Consider the following 15278-nt stretch of genomic DNA (forward strand, 5'->3'; position numbering starts at 1 on the left):
AGGGGGGAAGGAGGGATAGAAAGACAATGCATCAGTACAGCTGCCATGGCATTCGAAGTGAGAGGCTAAAACCCTCCAAATGTTAAGAGAATGACAGGACAAGGGTTTGGGGAGAATGGGGGTTGTGGATAATGCAGTTCTGCTAGCTGCAGTGGAGACGGAGGGGGACGGGGGGACGGAGGGGGGGTAAGTGAGAAAGCCTTAAATGACAAGGGAGGGGGGGAATACTAGGGAACATTCTGGAATTCAAACACACGGTCCGTATGGAGTTGATGGGTGATGTTAGGGAATACAGTCGAGACCAGGCCGGAGCTCAACATTTTTATTCTGCACACTCACTACTATTCCCCTTCATAATGGCGCACAAGGTATAGGGCCGCAAATAAAGGACAACCAATGGGTGATTGCTATGGTGAGAAAGAACCCCCCGACCAATTACCGCTCAAGTCTACAGAGAGACGCAGCTTTTAATAGCTTGGCAACAGAGACAAGGCAACAAACCTCGGTTTTTGAATGCACAATAATAAAAGAGAAAAAACCTTTGGAGCCAAGATGATGCAATGTTGACATAAATAGTTCTTCACTCCTCAGTGCACAAAAACAAAAGGAATTATAGTTTTTATGCTAGGGTAAGAGGAAAAAGCTAGAGCTTTCTCTTAACCATGTCACTGTGACAAGGAAGTGCTATTAACAATAGCATAAAAGCTGCCTGTGAAAAACCTTTTCACATTCAGAGGCGCAAATATTTAATACTGGAGTTAACTCAAATCGTAAATAACATCACCTCATTGTAGAGTGGCATTTCACACAAAATAACAACACTATTTTCCCATCAGCCTGGAAAACCAAGGCCTCTGTCTGTTAAAGTATTTTGACTTGTTTATTGAAAAATTAATTTAGATTAAAACAAGCAGTCAAAATGTTGCCACAATGAAGTACATCTACATCACTGCATCTATAAACTAACTAAATACTGTCTACGAAGTTCAGGGGTTAGGGGTCAATGGTCAGGGGTTAGGGGACAGTTGACGAGCCCTGGCCTGGGGTTTGAGTTGGATGAGATGGAGGAGGGGGAGGGGTCAAGAAGGGGAAGGTGATAGTGACAGTGTGAGTGACGCGGTGACGCAGTGAGCTGCTCCACTCCAGTCAGCCAAGGCCAAGCAAGCATGACGCTAGGATCAATCACAGACACCCTTTTATGGCTTTCAGCCGGGCCATCCAAAAAAGCAGCCAAAAACCTGGGCCCCTAAGATGGACGCCCCTCCCCAGTCTCCACACCATCCAAAATGTCAGAACCTGTGTAGTCGGTTAAAGGCAATTTTTGCATGGTCTCTGTAGCACTCCACCGCCACTACCGCCTTCCAAACTGCCCTAGAAATATAGTAATATTCAAACCAGCCTAGTCAGTAGTGGGGACATTTTAGCTACTTTTTCTCTATAGCTCGCCAAGTGCACCAGGCAATGTGCTGTAACATTATCTGCGGGGCAGTGTGTGTACACTGGAGCTAATCCATTTAGGAGCATAATGCTGGGTATGTAATGGAATACGGTGGAGTCATATTGTTGGCCTGTCCCTGGACATAGCCCCGGCACGGAACTTAACACTAGTCATATTTTTAAAAGGTGCTTAAGCCCACTTTGTTGCTTTCTGCAAATGGAGGTCAAAAGTTGCCTAAATCTTGATGACGTACTTGGGCGTGCAAAATCGGTGTAATCAGATTAAGCATCCTAAATTTATCCCATTCGCGTGGCGTTTAGCGTCCTCCCGAATGTCGGCGGGATCACAAATGTTTTGTTTCGTCGGGGAGGGGACACTCGACACTACCTGGCATCATTCCCAATTAGTGATGGTAATTTTTATAAATGAAGGGAATAATGTTACGTCGACAATTACATGGGGATTAGCAGAGATTATAGGGATATAACAGGGATATAGGAGACACAGGGACTAATGGAGGTTGAGGCACTGAACACCACCATTCTAGTTGATGACTGGACATGCTGTGTTGTGTTAGAGGACTGGTTCAAAGGTGAATCACACTGTAGATCTTCTAAAGACCCACTGATTGAATAAGACCCACTGATTGAAGTTATTATTGTATTATTATCAGTGCTTAAAGTGGAATGAAAAAAGTGCCTGTACTCATTTTAGGTGCCGGTGCTCAATTTAATTTGTTCATATTTTAGAGCATTAGAGATGTAGTGGTCTCTGTAGCTCAATTGGTAGAGCATGGCGCTTGTAACGCCAGGGTAGTGGGTTCGATCCCCGGGACCACCCATACATAAAAATGTATGCACACATGACTGTAAGTCGCTTTGGATAAAAGCGTCTGCTAAATGGCATATTATTATTATATTATTATGTAGTTGAAATTTTGAGGTGCCAGCACCGGACAAATTCAAGCACTGATTATTACACAGTTCAATAGCATGTCTTAATTTTTTCAATAATGAACCAATCTGACGATCCTTTGTGAGGCCAAATAAAACAACCTTCTTAATACTCCTTTAAGAATTGTTCTGTTCAATTATTTATTATCTTAAGTTGAATTAATAGACACAACCTTGCATGGGAAGAGCAGTATTAGCAAGCCCCGCTGATATAGATGTATTTGGACAAGTTCCTACATTTGTTTGCTCACACATCAGTTTCTGACTGAGCTAACATCGCACGCTACTTTCCTATGGCATCAGCTGGAAACGCGGTGTTATTAATCATTGCCGGATGGTGCATTTATTAACACCGAACGTGGTTTAAAAATGGAATATTAACTTAGGCTGTCAGTTTGTTATCCCACAAACTCAAAGGGAAAAAGTATGAGGAGCTATAAGCGAAATTGAACGGACGCAAATGTGGACGCTCCCTCCCCTTATTTTCTCATTTGAAAAAAAACGAGAGCAGCTTGTTAGCAGCGAGATCAAAAGCAGTGTGTGCTTAGTGTTCCAGTGGCAGACAGTGTGCACTCACACACGTAGTACCTCAGTTCCTATCTACAGCCAATCGTACTGCCTTAGATGTACTGTAAGTGCAGGACAGTGCTACTGCCTGCGGAGGCTACGGTTTAAGTGTTTGGTTTGGAAAAAGGAACTGTAACCCGGGATATACAAGGTAACGTAGGCCCACTGGCATATGTTAAACTAGTAATAACTGTATTTATTTAAACTTATAGGAAATGTATATGAATTGGACTGATGTCTGCTTCATTACTTTAACAAAAGCAAGGACGAGTAAATAATAGCTGTCTAGTATAAGTTTACTGGAATTCATTTGGGCTCTCAGTCTGTTAAAAACAAGCAATAAATCTAAACTGGTTTTAATTAATACACCCCACAATGCATTGCAGATGAGCAGACTGGGTCATGCTCCGAGTTGGTGCTTACGGAGATTTTGATTTTTGCCTACTGGAAGCTCCTAGAAAAGGCATTTATAGTCCATTTTCATCTTGAATACTGCCTAACTCAACAAAACATTCTCTGTATCAACACACACAGTGGGGCTGCATCTGAAATGGCACCTATTGGCACCCTATTCACTATTGCACATTTTTTGACCAGGGCCCATAGGAAAAAGGTGAAATAGCACAAATTTAAGCACCCCCCAAATCATTATTATTATTATTATTATTATTATTATTATTATTGGGCCTGCCAAAGACAAACGAGTTGATCGCATCGGAATTGTTTTCTTATCCATATCCTCATTTATACACAGCCGCAGTGTGCACTCAGTGTGTATGTGTATTTACTCAGAGGATATTCCATTTCTAAACTTCGACTTTGGCACGGGCCAATCACATGTAAAGTCCCCCCCCCCCCCCCCTTCTCCCACAGTTTTCCCCTCCAATATCGAAGTAGTCCCTCTGTTTTTTTCACAGCAATCAACAGCAGAGATCAATGGGCACGGAGAAACACAACTAGCATCTAATTAAACATTTCCAATCTCCGATCCGCAGTCAATACGGCTGGGAAAAAATTATTCCTTTTGATAGCCCCAGCCACTGGCCTGTTTATATATGTTTATTTATATATAAAAGGGAAGACACTCTCAGCGTGTCTCGGAGTTGGAGGGAAAAAAACTATTTCTCATTGCTCCTTTTCTGCGAGAGGGAGACGATCAGATGTCGAACCATCGTTTGCCAGGGTCTTTAATTAATTCCGCTCGTTATCTCGTAGACTGCAGAAAGACCCAGTCAGTTCAGATTGGAATTGAAGCAGTGGTGGGGGTGGAGGGAGGGGAGCAAGGGGAGTGAGAGAGAAGACAGAACTCCTGTAAAAAACCCAGCTTAAATCAGCAGAAGTGATCGCAGAGGTTACGTATAGTGGATTAATGCGCAGCCAAACAGCTTTGTGTGAATAACGTAACTGAAAATCCAACCAAAGTCAAAACAGCTGGGTTACGAAAGAAAAACAAGGAAATTAGTGCTGAAATTGCAACGTGTGGGAAATAAACTTTGTAAATGGGGGCAGTGCTAGAAAATCAAAAATAATGCGAGAGGACAAACACAGGAGCTAAATGCGTAGGGACTAACTTTCATAGTCAAAATCGGCTTCACTTAGAGGACTGCTCAGACCAGAATCTGTGAAGAATAGCAAACATAAAAAAGAAAGAAAAACTTGTTTAAAAAAATGCTGAAATGCAAAGGCAACTTAAAAATCCTAAAAATGGACAAAATGATAAAAGGCGAAGAAACACACATACAGAGAGGCAAAGTATCTCAATCCTTCACTTATTCACCAATGTTTACCAATGTTATTAATCACTATTCTTTGTGTTCTTTTTGTACAAATCCTTCCCTGTCCTGAATTATTGAGGTCCTTCACAGGGGGTCCTGAGTGTTGGATTTGAAGCCAGCCTGTCAGACAGGCAGGGGGAAAGTAGGCCACACATTTCAGCAGAATACCTTGACCCTCCTCCCACCCACTGTCAAAATCAGTGCCGCGGTGGCAGCGCAAGCTGTTTGTTTGGCACAGGCGTCCATCACTCCTGCCCGTTTGAAACTCCTCTATCAAGCTGCCTGGCCATAGTGTGGGTCAGAAATTGATTTTGTTTCTCGTACATAAACAGAGGTAAGAAAGTTACTGTCATAAAAGAGAGCGAGAGAAAGAAATACAGGAAGAAAGGAAGGGAAACGGCTTATATTTCTTCTGAAAAATGAATGCTGAAAAGCCCTTTTGTTCAGAAGTCTGAGCTGGTGCGAATGGAAGCAGTTGTGACAGTTCAAAGTTTGTCAAGAAGATTCATGAAGGTAAAGGCTGCGTCACAGCTACACCCTCTCTCTGTCTGTCTTTCTACTTAGGCCGTGGTCCTCACACCTGTCTGTTTGGTCAAGGTGAGGTCACTGAAGCTCGGCACTGCAGCTGCCTATTGCTCTGGACTCAAAAGGAGTGCGAATTCAGTTTCTGGGCCACAAAAGCATTTCAATTGAATACACTCATGGACCGCTAGCACACAGTAACCCAATGAAGCATAGATGCATATCCTAGATTAAGTTCAAATGCTGCAGCAAATACAAATACAGTACACTGCAAGGGCACTCTGTGGTGAAAAGCCTGAGTACATGAACTCCTTTTTAGCGTTGTATATTGTTGCCAACTGTAGCCCTCAAACTCCATTGTACGGAGAACAACGAACACTTGGCATTTGAGTAAATCGTCACTGTTATAAGAAAACCTTGTATCGCCCCCAAAAAGCTTTCAGGGAACGGAGAAACTGCCATATTTGACCATTTATGAAGACACAATCACAAAACTTTATTTCCAACAGCTACAAGGTTTTCTTCCAACAGAGACAAAATGTACTTCTGGTCGTGTGCACAAGAGAAGGCAAGGAAACGAAACAATGGATGTGCACAAAAGGTGGCGACCAAAAGGTTACAGGTCATCTCATTGGAAGTCCTCAGAGCACACGGTTTCCTGTCCTCAAAGTGTGACCTTACAAACCCTTACCACACTTCAGAGATGAGTGGGTGGGTGGGTGTACCCAAAGGGCTAACTCCTAACTAAGATTCATCCTTCTGTGTCATCCCGTAAGTCATCCAGTCAGGCTTCTCTGAAGTGAGAATCTGACTCAATTGACAATTTCCATGAAGAGAGACTGGGCGTAATGAGAAAGGTCAGGAAATTAGCAGACAAGTGCAGAAAGAGGGGGATGAAGACATGTGACATCCCCTTCCTCTGATTTCACTGTGACAATAACTAATTAAATGTAGAGGGGGGCCGACAAATCTCCGGTCTACAAATTTAATTTATCATTCCGTCGGTAACGTGTGTGTGTGTGCCACCTGATTTCGATGACTCGTGGAAAGACAGTGTAGTTAAACATGAAGATGAGGCGGTTCCGGATTAAGTGTGGGGTTGGAGCATGTATTTGTGTGCCTTCAGAAAGTATTCACACCACTTGACTTTTACCACATTTTGTTGTGTTACAGCTTGAATTTTAAACCAATTAAATTTAGATTTTGTGTCACTGATCTACACACAATACCCCATAATGTCAAAGTGAAATTATGTTTTTAGAAATGTTTACAAATTAATAAAAAATTAAAAGCTGAAATGTCATGAGTCAATAAGTATTCAACCCCTTTGTTATGGCAAACCTAAATAAGTTCAGGAGTAAAAATGTGCTTAACAAGTCACACAATAAGTTGCATGGACTCTGTGTGCAATAATCGTGTTTACTGTGATTTTTAAATGACTACCTCATCTCTGTACCCCACACATACAATTATCTGTAAGGTTCCTCAGTCGAGCAGTGGATTTCAAGCACAGATTCAACCACAAAGACCAGGGAGGTTTTCCAATGGTTCGCAAAGAAGGGCACCTATTGGTAGAATGTTGACTTTCCCTTTGAGCATAGTGTAGTTATTAATTACACTTTGGATGGTGTATCAATACACCTAGTCACCACTTTCAGCAGGTAATTCAACAATTACCTAAAACACAAGGCCAAATATACACTGGAGTTGCTTACCAAGACGACGTTGAATGTTCCTGAGTGGCCTAGTTACAGTTTTGACCTAAATCGGCTTGGAAATCTATGGCAAGACTTGAAAATGGCTGTCTAGCAATGATCAACAACCAACTTGACAGAGCTTGAAGAATTTTTAAAAGAATAATGTGCAAATATTAAACAATCCAGGTGTGTAAAGTTCTTAGACACTTACATTTACATTTGACATTTTAGTCATTTAGCAGACGCTCTTATCCAGAGCGACGTACAGTTAGTGAGTGCATACATTTTTCATACTCTTCCAGAAAGCCTCACAGCTGTAATTCACTGTAATCGCTGCCAAAGGTGATTCTAACATGTATTGACTTAGGGGGTTGAATACTTATCTAATCAAGATATATTAGTGTTTTATTTTATATTTAAAAAAAACGAATGTTTAAATTTTTCTTCCAGTTTGACATTACAGAGTATTTTGTGTAGATCGTTGACAAAAAAAATTCAATTAAATCCATTTGAATCCCACTTTGTAAAAAGTAGAGGGGTGTGAATACTTTCTGAAGGCACTGTATGTGTCTGTCTGTGTAAGTGTGTGGATGCATAAGTGAACAGGGAATGGTATTCTCCTGCAGGCCTGGTAGAGGAAGTCAGTTTCCGACCAGAGGGCTTGGCAGGAAGTAAGACAATGAGAGCCGAGACCTCTGGGAGTTGGATTTAGAGATGTGGGAAAGTGGCCCTCGGACCAGTCGGCGCTGTGAATTTGTACTTTTTAACGCACTCTCAATTGTCATATTGTAATCTACCTTTGGGCAGCGTGTGCTGGCCCCGCCACCCGAGCAGTCGGGAGGGGAATAGGGTGGAATAAGGGGGGGGGGGATAAAGGGGGGTATAAGTGAGGGGGTTACATCTACCCTTTTTCTTTCTACCTGTCCCTGTTCTGTATGTCTTGTTTTGTAATATTTGTTTTGTGCCCAGAACTCTGGGTCTTGTTGTTCATGTCTGTTCTCTTATGTTTAGATAATAACTGTACACGTGTCTTTCATACCTATACACCATTCTTGTGTGTGTTCAATAAAACATATTTGAATGGAAAGTGGCCCTCGGAGAGTGTGGGAGAGTAAGAAAGAGAGAGCGAGAGAGAGAGAGAGAGAGAGAGAGAGAGAGAGAGAGAGAGAGAGAGAGAGAGAGAGAGAGAGAGCACAGAAAGAAAGGAACCAGAAACTGCAGACAGATGATAGGAGACACAAAAATATGAAAAGAGGGAAACATTTGGGAAAGAATGGAGAAAGAGATAGGAAGAGACCAAGAGAGAGGTTAATAGCTGTAGGAGGCACAAAAAGAGGAAAAGAAAAGAGAGAGAGAGAGATAACTAATAGCTATAGACGGGTTGGAGTGGGTTTGGAGGGGGGAGATGACAGATATCAACTAAGTTGTGCTTCATTAGCCAGGCGAGTCTAGAGACAGACCCGGAGCACAAACCTAAAGATAATGACGAGAGGGCGCCAGCGCTGCCCTTGCGGAATCATGGGACGTTCCAGGGAGGCCAGAGCCGCACGAACACACGCAAACACACATGCCTAGACTATAGTCTAGTTTAGCATCTGAAATATAATCTAAAACATATTTCATGCTAACCCAAGGCTGGGGCCATTGCGCAGGCATGGGCTTGGTGACATATGCTCCATTGGGTTGGACTGGAGGGCCCTCCAAGTGTATTAGAATACGCTCGTTTGAACAATGGCCACTATTAGCTAATAGGGATGTTTGAAAGTGTTCCCCACCCAGCTTAATTGCACTAAAATGTCTGTTTAAATTAACTTCTCAGAGTAAAGAGATAATGACATTGAATTCAATGGAACGACAGTAATGGGCAAAAGGAGAAGAGGACTCACTTAATAATACCTAGAATGTGTGTGTGTGTGATAGAGAGAGACACTGTAATAAGGTTTTTCATTATTCTTCAAGGAGTGGTGGAGGAGGAGGAGAGGAGGGACGCGGAGGAGGGAATGTACTGGAAGGAAAACAGACAAATACGACCAAAGGCCATTATGCTCATTTTCTCTGCCATTACAGGGCCGGTGCTAAGAGTATGAGCCCTACAACAGAGTGTGTGATAAAGGAGAAGGGTTCAGGCTACTGGAACCTGTGTGTGTGTGTGTGTGTCTGTGTTTGTGTTTGTGTTGGGAGTCCAATGATATTCGCTATGTCCTCCAATGTACAAATAGGGTGGGGGTTCCAAGTATAGGCTGCCTGCACCAAATCTTGGGTTCACCATGCAGCACAGGAGATTAGGTCCTTTGAAATATGAGCCTTTTGATGGACTGAAGATTGGTCGACGGAAGACTGATAGACAAGGAGAGGGGGAGCGAGAGATTAATAGAGGAAACGAGGGAGTAAGGAAAAAAGACAAGGATGGAGGAATGTGTGACAAGGTCACAGGGTGTAGACAGACAACAAGGCAGAAGCCACAGGGAAATGTCAGCCAAGGCTTTAGACGGAGAAGCTGTAGAAAATAAGAGCAGGATCAAGTGTTCTTGTCTTTTAACAGAGAGGGCTTTACCAGCCAAGATGATAAACAACAGAGTACTTGAGGACAGTGATGTCGGCAGAAGGGCAGAAAAGTGGACTAAAAGTACAGGACGAAGTTTTGAGAAAGATGCTATATTACAAAAACCAAACTTGAATCTTTATAATTATCCGGAGATACAGGTACTTATGGTTATTGTGAATGGTTGGTTTGTCGTAGTATGTATGGGTAGATGGAGAAACACAAATGAAGGATCAGCACAAAACACAGCATTGGTCTACGTTCAAAACATTTCCTATATGGTTTCATTGAGCTGCTGGGTCTGAAAAGTCTGAAATCCACAATGACATTTAGCCATACACAGTTTTTTTCACATGATAATTGTGTGAGATCACTTGGGTGTATGCATGAACATGTTCGCATAAACTGGTGAGAGTGTGTATGCCTTTATGTTCCATGTGTAAACTGTATGTCAATGTGTGAGGGGTGTTTTGATTGTTTGTGTACGAGGGCATAAGCGTGCATTTTCCCCAAAAAGTATGTACATGTGTTGGGGTAAGTGGTGGGTGTTTGCATGTCCCCACACCATACCTGGGGTCTGGAAGTTGATGCGTCTCATTTCCACGGGGTCTGTGGGATGGTGGGGTGTGATCTCTGCGTTGTTCAGCAGACATTTTGTTCTGGGCTCTGACTCCTTTCGTTTGCGGCTTTGGAGGGGGAAGGAAAACAAAGACGCACACCGTCAAGACCCAACAAAATAAAATGTCCACCCTCCACACAAACAAGAAGCTCTCTGTGCTGCTACAACAGCTTTAGCGCTGAATGTCGAAATAACCCTCCATGAAACAAGTTCGAGAGGCATATCTAGTGAGCCAGCTTCTCTTTCCCTCACAGTTTTTCGCCCCCGACTAATTAAAAACATATTTTACGCTGAGACAGGTTATTTTCTTGCCGAAAAAACACACAGCAATAAAGTACGGCTAAGCCTTACCTGTCAGGTTTGCTGCTTCCAGAGAAAGCAATGGAGTTTCAAATAAATATATAAAGAGGGGAAAAACACAACACAAGGAGAGAGAGGGGGGAGAAGAGAAAAATCAATAGAGAGCATTTTAAAATTCACAGGGGCTGCCGCCTCGCAGTGCTAGCTAGATAAAGCTCATCAGCATTTGGAGGAGCCGGTCTGCTTCGTGTGTGTGTGTTACCGTGAGTGTGTGTGAGTATGTGTGTGTGTGTGTGTGTGTGTGTTTATGACTGTGTGTGTGTCTTGGTGAGGGAGGGGGGGGGGATGTCAGGACCAAGGGCAGGTAGAAACACTAGCCACCAAGGAGAGAGAGGGAAAGCAGGAGAGAGAGGAGAGAGAGAGAGATCCAAGGAGAGACGTTACTCTCCCTAACCACCAGCATGCAGAGGTATAAGCCAAGGTCAGACTAACTGTCAGGGAGCATCTGAAAGTTAGGCCCTGTTTCTCCTACTCCAACTTTGGCCTGCTTATTCTACATACATGACTGAACACAGTTACAGTATACTACTGGGCCTTGTGGTCTCTTAGACAGTATGTTGCCTACAACTGTTAAAACAGAATCAGATCCAGTACTTTAACTGCTTGCTTGCTCCAGCCCCAAAACACAAGTAAATACTTTAGATTTCAGTTACTTTGAAATTAAAACTAGGCTTTAGATATCTCCCCTTCAAGTAAAGATTTCATCATTTATATTTTTCTGGTTTCAATTAACACAGAGCATTAGCTCTTTCTCTAACTCTTCTACGTATTATTTTCCCCCAGTCCCTCCTTTTTTTCTCCCTTCCTTCCCAACCTTCCTTTCATTAACAATTCTCATACTGCAATTCTCATACATTTGTTAGATTTTGAAAGAAAGTCACCCCCCCATAAAACCGTCCCCCCAACATACAGAACAAACGCCATCCCTCAGAATCCCCTGTAGCCTACATCCCCCAGAATCCCCTACGTAACTCACTTCTTGTAGAGGAGGATGGCGATGACGATGCAGATGATGAAGACCACAGCCAGCACGGGCCCCACCACCCAGATGAGGCCATCCCCACCCGTCTCCATGGGCAGAGGATCCACCTCCATCTCTGGGGTCACCACTGAGTCCGTGTATGGGCTGGCCGCAAACATTTTCTACAGAGAGAGAGAGATAGACATAGGGCTCAATACAATTAACTGCAAACAAATAGACAGATATAAAATATAGACAAGGGCTCAATGGAATTAAACTGAGAAGTAGTGTACCTATGCATAACATATAAACACACCTTTCATTAACTCACTCACACATCTGATATGACCAGTTATCTCTATACTGTATATGGATATCTTGTCAATGTGTGTGTGTGTGTATGTATGAGTATGCAAGCGTGCATGTGTCTGAGTGTGCATGTGCACGTGTATCTGCATGCGCCTCTCATCTCCATCTCCAGTCCTCACCCCGGCGGTGGTGTTGAGCTCGGCCAGCAGGAAGAAGACGTACTCCTGCCCGGGCTCCAGAGGTTTGTTCTCACAGCTGCTGTGGCGGTGCTCTGTGCCCAGGGTGAAGGTGGTGGGGAGCTGCTTGAAGCAGGCCGTGATGTAGGGCTTCTTGCCATCCGCCTGGCTCAGCTGGCGCCTGGTGCGATGTTTCGGGGTGATGTCCCTCAGCAGCTGAAGGAGACAGGGAGAGAGTGGTGAGGTGAATGAGGGATGGAGGGGGTTGAGGAGGTGTGAGTTCTTTGTGGAGTTTTATCTTGGTTTGTTGGTTTGTCCGTCTGAATGTCTGTCTGTCAAATGTATCTGTCTATCCATCTCTCTAGATATTAATTAGTTCATCTCTATTTGAAAAAGTTGACTGAGAATGTTAACGCATGCTCCCTTAAAACGTTAAAAAGGGAAAGAGTTGGCAGACCCACTGTATCCATCAAAAGTACCTATATTTGTCCGTCTGTCTATCTCTCTGTCCATCTGTCTGTCTGTCTGTATCTATCCATCCACCTACCTGTCTACTCATCAGTTTATCATTCCTATTGGTCAATCCATCCATCTATCTGATCAGTCAGTGTGTGAAGAGGAGAACGTATAACCACCTGTTCAATAGTTGGTGTAAAAATCTAAATGTCCGCTGCAAACTTCCTAAATGGGGTTTTGCAGGTCGATTCCCTCCGTACACTCTGGCCCCAAAGTCAATAGGGTGCTTGTTGGCACAATCCCCTTTTTTGTGACAATAACCTTGTGTGCAGATTCACAGCATTTTTATTCAGGTATGGTACATATGGTTAAAGTTTTTAGTTATGAAAAGAAGTTGAGTCACCTGGGAAGACCACTGTGGTTGAAACACAATTCCATTGTTGAGTTTGAGCAATGCTGGAATGTGCGTTAGTCCTCGGTTCTTACCTCTTCCAAGTCCATCTCGTCTGGGTTCTTGAGATGTCGGACTGTCCCTGAGCCCTTCTTTAGCGGTACCACCACCACATAGAAATTCCTGCGAGGCACACAGACATCACTACCATCAACATACAACATCCTCAGAGAGACAAAACACTAACTTACACTACAGGGACTAATGGGCTAGGTTGGGTTTAGTCTGAAAGTGTGTGTGTGTGTGTGTGTGTGTGTGTGTGTGTGAGAGAGAGAGAGAGAGAGAGAGAGAGAGAGAGAGAGAGAGAGAGAGAGAGAGAGAGAGAGAGAGAGAGAGAGAGAGAGAGAGAGAGAGAGAGAGAGAGAGAGAGAGAGAGAGAGAGAGAGAGAGAGAGAGAGAGAGAAAGAAAGAAAGAAAGAAAGAAAGAAAGAAAGAAAGAAAGAAAGAAAGAAAGAAAGAAAGAAAGAAAGAAAGAAAGAAAGAAAGAAAGAAAGAAAGAGATAGTAAGTCAGAGGTAAAGGAATGTGAGAGAGAGCGAATAATGGAACACCGGAGTGAGAGCAGAAATGAGAGAGCAAGACAGAAGGTTGGCAACAGAGATGGCAAGAAAATAAGGTGTAATGTGTGCTATGTGGAAGAGTGTGGGAGTTTGAGAGAGAGAGAAAAAGAGAGGACATAAAGAAAGAGGGACGAACCAACAAAAGAAAGAAAAAAAGAAAGAAAGATAGAAAGAAAGGAGGATAAACCAACGAAAGAAAGAGCGATGAAAGAATTAACCCCATCAGACAAACCCATAACCCACAGACAGAAACCTATATGTCCATTTCTCTCACTTGATGTCCTTGCTTTCCACAGGGGCGAAGCCCATGGTCAGAATGTTGTCCGGCTCCGAGTAGAGGTCCAGCTTGGGCTTTTTGACCAGGATGGGCGGTGCGGTCCTAGCGACCACGCGGTGGCGAGGTCCACCCTCTGTGTTCTCCTGACACGTGACCCGGAACTCATAGGTGGTGTTGGGCCGCAGGCTGGTGACTAGCGCCTTGGTCAGCCGGGCGTCCACGTCCATCTTCTGACGGTTGTACTCAATCTGGACAGGGGGCAGATGGACAGATTGACAAACAAACGGAGACGAACAAAAAATACACATTAGGAAAGGTCTGTCTCAGCTCCGGGTAAAACCGCTGGGTAAAAGCATGCACAATGTAAAATTAGTCTGTAGGAGATATTCTTTGGGAATAGTTCCAAGATGGCATGTGTATGCCTGGCTGTCTATAGATATAATATAATTTGGTCTCTGCAAGATTGCATAGTTTGAACTTTGACTTAAATCAAAATTGCAGTCAGTGGCATAATTAGTCACAAATTAATTAATAGAGTCCTGTAGATGTGCATGTGTGCGTGTGTCGATTTGTCTGTCTGTTTATCGTTCTCTCACCGTGCACCGGAATGGGAACCGCCTCTCGGCAAACTTCCACGTTAGCAACACCGTTGTCTTGGTGACCCACTTCACTGTGAAGTTCTTCGGGACATCTGTCGTGAGGGAGAACAGAAAAATAAAGAAAAACGAACAAAACAAAAACAGAGAGGTTGTGTTTAGTTTGGAGAGTTGGGGAAGGAGGAAAGGAGAGAGTGAGAGAGTGTCAAAGAGAAAAAAAGGAAGAGTAGGTCATTTTTGTTGTCATTTTCCCAGCTGGGGTCCTCTGGGTTGGAGTAGTGAGCGGGCGGTGAGCTGTGCTGTGATAGGCTGTGAAGGGGGCAATGCTATTAGTTAGACACACAGCACGGGAGACTCATGGACAAGCACAGATGTGCCCGCTGGCTGGCCACCCGGGCAGTGCCAACCCCTCTCCGACCGCCACATCTTTCTACTAGTCACTATCCCCCTTTGCCCACTCCCATCCCAGTGAAAACCAGGAGTCGTTGACCCTTGTGGTTCTGGCGCTCTGAGCCTGGGTTGGCACTGCTCACGATGTGCTGCCTGTCGGGCACAAAGACAGACCCAAACACAGCATGCCGACAGTCGTTAGCAGTGCATCGGGGGGATCCCATGCCACAAACCTTCCCATAGTGGGAGGGGGGAGGGGGGGGGAGGAGCAGAGTAGGAGAGGGGGACTCAAAACAAACTTAAAACCAAAGGAAATAAGGAACCGAAGTCTTGCGCTTGCTAACCGAAATGGACGGAAACGAACTCTTGACTGAAACACTGAGTTCCTACCTTTGTTTAGTCTCTTTGCAAACTGGGGGTGTGTGTGTGAGGCTGCATTAACTGTGTGAGTGTGCATGTCTGCAAAGGGCTGAAAGGAGACCGCAAGGTGTCTGACCAACCGGCACTTACCTTGGAACGCCGCGGCTCCTCCTCTTTTTCAAACTGACTGTAACTTACTGACTGGTTTTACCTTTGGGTTAGTGAAGTGAGTGTCCCCCGCAAACTTTTTAAGGTTCTAGGATTTTTTTG

The 15278-nt window shown here is 43.9% G+C and overlaps 1 protein-coding gene across 1 annotated transcript in view; it reads right to left on the reverse strand.

Annotated features, from left to right (window-relative positions):
• The window catches only part of ptprsa (protein tyrosine phosphatase receptor type Sa), a 207959-nt gene that overhangs the window by 32501 nt on the left and 160180 nt on the right, over positions 1-15278 (reverse strand). Inside the window, exons 16-21 of the mRNA XM_084163819.1 lie at positions 14259-14353; positions 13660-13910; positions 12862-12949; positions 11923-12135; positions 11450-11616; positions 10065-10180 (exon numbers count right to left, since the gene is read on the reverse strand). Coding sequence (XP_084019945.1) covers positions 10065-10180; positions 11450-11616; positions 11923-12135; positions 12862-12949; positions 13660-13910; positions 14259-14353 — 930 coding nt within the window. The remainder of the gene's footprint in view (positions 1-10064; positions 10181-11449; positions 11617-11922; positions 12136-12861; positions 12950-13659; positions 13911-14258; positions 14354-15278) is intronic.

The sequence above is a fragment of the Coregonus lavaretus genome, assembly GCF_964263955.1.
Source record: "Coregonus lavaretus genome assembly, chromosome: 6".
In the NCBI taxonomy this organism is placed as follows: domain Eukaryota; kingdom Metazoa; phylum Chordata; class Actinopteri; order Salmoniformes; family Salmonidae; genus Coregonus; species Coregonus lavaretus.